Here is an 8,553-nt window from a genome sequence, read left to right on the forward strand (position 1 = left end):
CAGAACGTGTGGAATAAAAATAAATAATAGGGGGAACAAATGTTAAAATAAATTTTGGTTGAAATGCTAGTGATCAGTGAAAGCCAGGGGTAAGGGGTACGGTAGGTATAATCGTGGGTTTTTTTCCTGTTTTCATTTCATTTCCTTTTCTGTTGTCTTTTTATTTCTTTTTCTGAATGGATGCAAATGTTCTAAGAAATGATGAATACGGAACTAAATGATGATTTTGTGAATTACAGATTATGTTAACATTTTATTTCGTGTGTTAAAATATTTTTAATAACAAAAAAACTGAAAGAAAATAACAATAAAACAAAAATAAAATAAAACAAATAAACATAAATTTAAAAAAATATCAGCAGACTCCTGCTTCTCCTGGCCATCAGGGCATGTGGACATGAGGCCCACACTCATTTCCGAGTGAGCCTGGGAGGCATCTGCCTCACATCCGGGGAGTGAAAGAGCTGCCACTCCACTGCTGAGGTCACACCGAAGCTGGATGCAGACACTGGGCAGGGAGGCACCGCTGCAGCTGGGCTCAGCGCTGAACTCCTGGGGCCTGGAGAGTAGGGCGCCTAAGCTGGGGCCGTTGCCAGGGACCCATCCGCTCCCTCCTGTGCATACTGCCCTCAGCGCTTGGGCCACCCTGCCAAGGGCTCCTGCAGGCCACCGGAGACCTGAACCCCAGGCACCAGAGAGATCACTCAGCATCTCCTATTTCCATCATGGGACACAAAGGCCCAGAACGATGGGGACATGATGCTGTCACAGGGCTGGGCAGGAGAGGAGAAGGGTCTCCAATACTAAAGTGTAGACACCCTGAGGCGATGCTGAGTCCGAAAAGACACTGAGCCCTGAGGCAGCTGCAACTGCCGGCCTGGAAAGGGAACTCACCCTGCACTCCGAGGCTTGACAGCATCGCGGAGGATTGGGGCATCGAGTGTGTTGCTGGCCAACAGGGCCAGAGGCTCCCGCTCACGAGACAGGTGGTAGCTACAGGACAGAGGGCTGCTGTGAGGCTACCGAAAGACACAGCTCCCGGCGGGGCCCTGCTGCTGCTACCTTCTGCCCTGGTCTTACCACTCAGATTCCCTCAGCTGATCCACAGCCCCAAACCAGGCCTTCAGTTCCTCCATGTTGCAAAAGTTCGTGCAGGTGTATCCCTCCTGGATGCACTCGAGCCGGGAAATGTACTTGTATCCCTGGGACAGAGGGAAGAAGAAGATGGAGAAGAGGCCAGGGTGGCTTGCTGGGTGGGATAGGGGCTGCAGCTGGGGTCTGTGGATTTGGTCACAGGAGCCGCCTCCTTCCCTGCACTCTCATCCAAGGCCTCCCTGGTCTCAGCCCAGGATTCTCACAGACCCTCCTGCAGGGAATGTCCTTAATGTCAGCACCACCCCCACCCCCGTGGGGAAGTTCTACCTCGTCTCTGTGAAACAAACTCTCCTGGAGAGAAACTGCACGTGGATGGAGCAATAGGACGTCATGCCCTGTGAGTCTCAGACCCTCCCTCCTGCACCTCAACCCTGCAGTGATGCACCCAGCTCCTCACCTTCAGTCCTATTTGGTAATGTATCAGTCTCCCCTGCGAGACACAAAGCCAGGTCCATCAGCAGAGGCTCCAAAAGACCCACACTAGCCCCCTCACCCTCTCCGGTGTGCTATTGGGTGGGGGCACCAGGGACAGCCCAGACTTCCCAGGGCTCAGACCTATTCAGGAATCTGAGCAGAGGCATAGGGTTCTTCCAGCCTAACCCTCTCTGAATACAGATGGGGGCTGCAGGTCAGGCAGGCAGGGACTCAGCAGCGGTCTCACCACGGGGGGTCCTAATTCACTCTCACCCCATGCTCACACCCGAGGCACAGTCTGTGCCCAGTTCAGCGAGGAGGGGATGTGGGAGAGGGTCAAGGCCTATGGCTTCCGCCTGCCCTTTGCTTCCTAGGCTGGAAGGGGCACATGATGCTTCAGATCCCTAGGGCTCCTATGGATGAGCTAGGCCCTGGGCTGAGAGCACAGGGTGTAAGGAGGGGCTCTCAACCCTATGCTCATGGACTCGATACCCTCTTCCTGGCCCCAAGTCCTACTCACTTCCTGAGAGTCCATGGGAGCTAACTGAAGGGAGGCCAGCTCTAACAGGAACGTCCACAGGTGGGGAACGGTGGGCTGGGGAGAAACAGTGGCATCAGGTGTGGGATGGAGTGCCCTAGCCCGCTGGAACCCACCCAAGGCACCCACCCTGAAATCTCTTTCCCTCAGTCCCCTTCCACCACCCAGACTTACCCTGCTACCATCTGGGGCTCTCAGTCACCTCCTACTGAGTTCCTCTCCAACCCCTTGGACCACAAGAGCACTGCTAGTCACCTCCCAGCCATGGCTTTTGGCAAATCACCAAACACGTAGGAGGTTGCTCAACCAACTCGCCCAGATCCACGTTAACTGGTCTCTGCCAAGGCCTTCCTTTGACTGCGAACCATCAGGGCCTCCTCTATACTACCTGGCCAAGCCTCCCGCTCAGGGTCCATACGATGGCACGTCTAATGGAGGCTTCCCAGGCTCAGCGGCACAGAAAGCAGTGGTGCAAAAAGGAGGGAGCCCTGTACAGTCATGGATGCCAACCACACCCTGACACTCGGTGTCCTCAGGCGCCCTCACTCTCTCCCACAGGGGCCTCTCCTGCTCTCTCCTTGGTATCACCTTCCTTTTGGACTCCTCAGAGATCTCCTCTTGCCAGGGTGGACACGGTCAGGGAAGCCAACCTCCCCTCACCCCATCAGCCCACCTGCCTGACTGGGGTTTGGACAGCCTGGAGGTGTCAATTGACAGAAATGCTGCTGTCACCAATCGCCAGCCCTGACTGGGATGCAACCGAGATGCAGCACTCCCTGTGGTGTGGCATTGACCAAGTGGGCGGGCCACCCGGAATTTCCTGTGTCATGTGCAAAGTGCAGGCATGAAATGTGCCCCAGAGAACTGAGTGTTCCATAGTGTTGTCAGGGTGCTCTCTCCAGTGCCTTCTCCCATGAGAACCAGAGGAAAGCTCCACCACATTCCTGTGCTCTCTCGAACCCCTGTGGGCTCCCTTGTGAGGAAGGCAGCACAGTGTGGACTCACAGCATGTCCACATGAGGAACAGAGGCCCCACAGGGCCGTCCCTTGCCCCTGGTCCTGCTGGGAGTGCGAAGAGTGGTTGGCTCTGCCCAGCTTGGTCCAAGCTGACGTCAGCTCAGCACTCAGCACCACTGCCCAGGGCGTTTTTCCCACCCTCATGCTTTGTGTGTGCATTTGCAAAACCCAGGACCCTTATGCTGACAGGAAGGAGAGAGCTGCATTTCCCTCAAACCCTCCTCACCACCGCCAAGCACAGGACGGGGACTCCAAACCCTCATGCCCAGGACACAGCCCAGGGAGCACGTTCTGCACCTCTTGACAGCTGTGGGACTCCCTCTAATCTCCTTCATATGCATGTCCCCTGCTGCAGCGACATCCCGAACCTTTGTGTGGAGCCTGTCGTCATGTCCAGGACACATCATGTCTGATGCATGTGGAGGCCGTGGAGGCCTCTGGGACAGATGGCTGGGCTAGCCCTGGACTCGGATGCACACCTGAGATTTCCCTCTGTCCCTCAACCAGCTAGGCCCTGTCCACCTCTCCTTGATCCTAAGATGTTTGTTCTGTGCAGTCCCGCGCTGTGACGCACATGGTCAGGGCAGGGTCTTGTGATGTCCTCTCCAGCTGGGAACATGAGGCCTTAGGAATTGGGAACTTGCCCATGTCACCAGGCTGGAAAGTGGTGGAGCTGGGTTTTGGACCCAGATCCTTGGACCCCAGGTCTGGGAATGGCAATTCAGGGAGAGCAGATGCCAGAAAAAAGTCACCACATTCCCCCCTAAGGATCCCAGATGCTCACCACATCGATCTGGCTGAGCTGCTCTGCCTGCAGCCGGGCAGGGAACGCCAAGATGGGGGCCTTCCCCTCTCTCAGCCCCTGCTCTCGGTGCCCACGTGACGAGCAACAATGATCTCCTGGTGGAGTGACACCTGGCGCTGACTGCAGCTCCACAGATCGCACTGCAAGTGGCACCCGGTCTGCTTCCTGCTGCTCAGTGGGTGCCTCAGGTGGTGCGGCAGCAGGTGTCAGATTCACAGGAGCCACAGGCTTTGGGCCTGAGGGTGGTAGCTGAGGTGGCCTCAGAAACACCGCCTGCTCTGCTGGTAAAGCGGGTGACATCTCCAGCCTCAGCTCCTGATCTGGGGATGAGACAGCCTCCGAAGGTGGCAAGGCAGGTGGCCTCAGAGCTGCCTCCCTCTCCGGAGTTGAAGTGAGGACTGTCAGATGCCACGGTGGCTCCACATCAGCAGGTGGCATTGCAGGTGCTGCCACAGGTGCCTTCAGGTCTGCATCTGACACCATTTTGGCTGCCATCAATGGAACTAGCCCTGGAGGAAGGAGTACCGTGGTTTGCAATGCTGGCTCTCACATACGCGCCCCAAGAGGCGAAAGATGCAACCACAGAACTGGCTTTCTATGGACCTTTCTCGACATAGAAATGACTGCAGTGACTCTCCGAGGGACGCCACCCTCACCAAGTCTTTCAGACTGCAAGTGCTCAGGGGGGTGGGCTGATGCCCCTCTTTACTCCCTGCCCAAAGGCAAAAATAGACTTTGGCCCCGTGACTCCCATCTCCTCCCGTACATCCCACCCATCGCCACCTCCATGCTCCTCACCCTGTGTCTGGGTCTCACTGGCCACTGAGCGCTCCAGCCAAAAGAGGCGGTCCTGGGCCTGGCTCTCCAGGGCAGACCCAGGCAGCACCACCTGCGCGAAGGACACCAGTTCCTTCAGGCTCGAAAAGTCCGGGGGCTCATCGAAATCACTAGGAAAGTCCTGGAGCCAGGTCAGCAGGAGGCAGGAGAAGGTGCTGTGGGTGGACAGGGCCGCAGAGTGAGGAATGGTTGTTCCTGCCACACTGCCCTGTGATGACCACCCTCCCAGGTGGGGGTTCCTGGGCAGGACCAGAGAGACTATTTCTGTCTGTATCTGCTGTGCAACCTCCCACTGGAACAGAAACAGCATGAGGACAGGGAGTGGTTGTGTCTGCTCAGCCGATGGCACTGCACTTGCACACGGTAGGAACTGCATCAATTGCCTGATGAGGGGACAGGGCATGACCCTGCCTCAGCCTACCCAGGGCCATCGTGTCACCTCAGCCTGGAGTTCATGCCCTGAGGTCCTGCCTGCTTCTCTGCGAGGCATGTGAGTTTCTCCCCTTCAAACTGTCATGGACCCTAAAGGGCACGGGCACAGCCCACTGCAGCCACCCGCAGCCAGGCTCACAGGACTGGGTAGTCAGGTTGGATTTCTGAGCTGAATTCTCCCCACATCTCCTGAACTGTGTCTGTGTGCTGCTGGCGTGGTGGAGGGGCAGCAGAGTAGGGTGCGTGTGGAGTGTGCTCTGAGCCTCCGGGAGCACTCCCCACCCTGTGTCTCAGGAACTCTCGCATGGGTCTCTGAGAGTCCTGGTGCCCTGCAGGGGATGGAGCCCTGACCTCTGGTCCCCAGTGAGAATCATGAGATGGATGCAGGGACCTGCCCAGTCCCTCCTGGCACCGGCCCCCACTCCCCATCTTGGGCTGTGAGGAAGGAGCCCCTCTCTCCTCACCCAGAGTTCACTCACTTTTTCAGTCCCTCCTGGCCTCCTCCATCCCTGTCTGGCCAATTGCAGCTGCTTGCATACCTGCAGGGTACATGGGGGTGTCACATGGCACTTCTGTGGTGTGCCCCTACTCGTGACATGGACTGCTGTTATCTGACCCCCTATGATTTGGCAAGCAGGAGGCCACAGGCGATTCTGCAGTTTTGTTCAATGAAGTAGGCTAAGTAGCTTGCAAAGGGCCTGCACATAGCTTATTCTTCCTATATCCTACATGAACGAATGATCCCTGAGCTGCTCCTTCACAGATAACTGGTGAGGCCTGGGCCTCCTCTGCCAACCCCCAGCATGCGTGGAAACTCAGGCCACACTGAGGACAGAATCCAGTTTGATGCAATCTCAAACCTCCTCTGAATGGGAATCGAGGATTCCAAAGGTCAATTTGGAGCAGAGCATCTTCCCGTGGAAAGGAAATTTCTCAACCTTGACAAGCCATCTCCACCGAGCTCCCTCTCCAGAAAGCCTGGCATGGGGAAGCACTTTCCATGGCCCAGAATCATTCAATCCTGACTCTGACCTCAGCAGCTTGGTCGTCCCATGGCCCCACTAGCAAGAGGAGGAAACTGAGTTTAGATGCTGCCATGACCTCCCCAGACATTCAGCTCAGGCATGCCAGATCCATTAGGAGATTGAGGAACCCATGCTCACCTGTTGGACACCCGGTCCAGGACCTGCTGGATGGTGAAGAAGCCCCGGTAATTTAACACGAGGAGGGATGCATAGGACTGGTCGCCCTCTGCAACAGCTACCGCCATGCGCTTCATGAACATTTCCCAGGCTCTCACGCTGCGGGTGTCCTGCTGGTCATTCTGGGCTGCTGACACGTTTGTACCCTGAGGCTGGAATAGCAGAAGCTGGTGCTTAGCCACTGCACTGGGAACCAGGAGAGGGCCACGGCTGGGGGTGTACGCAGACCAGCCTTTCCCTGTCCCTCCCTCCCTTGGGGCAAGAAGTGGGGCAGGAATGCATCTAGCAGAAAAAGGTCCCACACTCCAAAGTAGAACTCAGGTGGGGGAATAATGAAGTCACGAGGAGTTGTGCATCAATGCGTGGAAGGCACTTTATCCACATGATTCCTCACAAATCACCCACGTTCATGAGATGGGGGGATTCAACTTCTTGCAGGACAGAAGCCAGAAGCATTCACACTGGACCTTTATGATCTTCCCTCCTTACTGTGGAAAAGGGTCTCTTCAAGACATGGAGGGGAAGGGCCTGCTCACACCTCATTCTTCCCTACTGTGGAGGCAGTACATCAAGAACACCAAGATGGCGAGAACACCTTTGCTTTCACACCGACAGCAAGACTTGAATGTCTCTTACCTCAAAGGGAGTTCTGAGTACCTGCAGCCATGGTGATCCCTGCTCAGACCAAAGATCAAGTATCTGCACACTTCCCCAGTTCACATCGATAAGAGATGACAACTTTTGGGCCCAGGATTAACACGTTGCATGGGGATTACTCCACCATCACCACTTGCCTTCCCAACAGCCATCCATGACTTCACATTTGAACACAAAGTGCACATGAACTTTCCCAACGTGGCCATGGATGACCCCGTTCCTCATGTCTCCTCACACTGAAAGGAGGAGTATTAAGGGGCTACAGAGGCAAAATAACAATGCTGGCATTTCCTTAATTCTCTGACCTTGGGCGATTTTGACTTACCCTCCTGAACACCCTGGCCAACAGACTGCGGCGGCGAGGTGGAGGGTTCAGCCAGCGCCTACATCTGTTGCAAAAGGTCTCCTTCCTTGGTTTTCTCGTGCCAGATCCTACTGCTCTGCCAAAGCAACACGACAACATGTTGTACTGTCGATCGTCTCTGGCTAAGTGAGCCTGGTAGGGGGACTGTTGTGGAATCTAGGTGCCTGGTTACTAAGGTTCTACATTCCGTTGGACTGCAGCTCAAAGGAAGTGAGGTCATCTCCTGAAGCCCCTTAACTGAAACTTCTCAACCGTTAGGTCCTCCAGGAAAGGCCCTCTTGGCTCCTGATGCTCATCCTCCTGAAACATGTTATCCTGTTGACTGGACCAAGTTTCCTCAACACATCACTCACAGCACATCACCCACAGTTACTTGGGAAGGCCTGGGTGCAGACTGGGCTCCATGCATAAGGAGGGAGGACTCAATTCTAACACAGATGAACTTTCTTAGAAATCTTGTGACCATGGTGTAGTCACTGGAACTCTCATCTCAGGGTCTCCCCAGTCTCCACACCTACACAATGGGGTCATTCTACCATCTACTTCCTGGGTCATCATGAGGATTGAAGGTCATTAGTGTAAAAGCCATGGCTGGTCTTTGAGTAGCTAACATGCAGAGGCAACAGCACTCCAAAACATGGAATGCCTCACTCCTAAGGGCTGGCTGTGGCTGTGTCATCCTTAGAAAGGTAGATTCCTTTCTGGGTCAGCACCATGAAAAAGTTGAAATTAAATGGAATTTAGATAGGAAGGCCCTGTGGCATGACAGATGTTAAGTCATGTTAACATGTTAACGTGGTAAAGGACATGTTAAATCATGACAATGTTAGAGGACCTAGAGCAAGTCTTTTAAGCATCTCTTCACATTCCTTGTCTGTAAAGTGAGCTTTACTAGTTAACATTGATATGGCAGGGTTGAGTCATTGTGTTCTGGTTTGAAGATAAGGAGACAAAATTGCAGATGTTAATTGATGACCCTGCTTGCCCTCTGACAGAGCCTGGGTTAGCTTTGGTTGATATCTTTTAGCATGTTGCATACATGTAATGTAACAGTTTCTAGTCTCGATTAATCGCCCCCTTAAAAATTCTCTGCTTCATATAGAAGTTGAAAACCTAGGAACATAACCAGTGC

General features: G+C 54.5%; 1 protein-coding gene across 4 annotated transcripts in view; it reads right to left on the reverse strand.

Moving 5' to 3' along the window:
• Nucleotides 1-7,986, reverse strand: part of LOC143681053 (ral guanine nucleotide dissociation stimulator-like) — a 61,021-nt gene extending 53,035 nt beyond the window's left edge. The window contains exons 1-10 of one of the 4 annotated variants that reach the window (XM_077157768.1): nt 7,383-7,986; nt 6,362-6,552; nt 5,678-5,737; nt 4,728-4,921; nt 3,909-4,438; nt 2,090-2,164; nt 1,553-1,585; nt 1,081-1,202; nt 895-993; nt 367-559 (exon numbers count right to left, since the gene is read on the reverse strand). In XM_077157768.1, the coding sequence (XP_077013883.1) occupies nt 367-559; nt 895-993; nt 1,081-1,202; nt 1,553-1,585; nt 2,090-2,164; nt 3,909-4,438; nt 4,728-4,921; nt 5,678-5,737; nt 6,362-6,552; nt 7,383-7,520 (1,635 nt within the window). In that variant the 5' untranslated portion in view covers nt 7,521-7,986. The remainder of the gene's footprint in view (nt 1-366; nt 560-894; nt 994-1,080; nt 1,203-1,552; nt 1,586-2,089; nt 2,165-3,908; nt 4,439-4,727; nt 4,922-5,677; nt 5,738-6,361; nt 6,553-7,382) is intronic. The other 3 variants (XM_077157771.1, XM_077157769.1, XM_077157770.1) reach the window with 3 other exon arrangements.
• Nucleotides 7,987-8,553: the final 567 nt, after the last annotated feature.

The sequence above is a fragment of the Tamandua tetradactyla genome, chromosome 4 (genome assembly GCF_023851605.1).
Source record: "Tamandua tetradactyla isolate mTamTet1 chromosome 4, mTamTet1.pri, whole genome shotgun sequence".
Taxonomy (NCBI): Eukaryota; Metazoa; Chordata; class Mammalia; order Pilosa; family Myrmecophagidae; genus Tamandua; species Tamandua tetradactyla.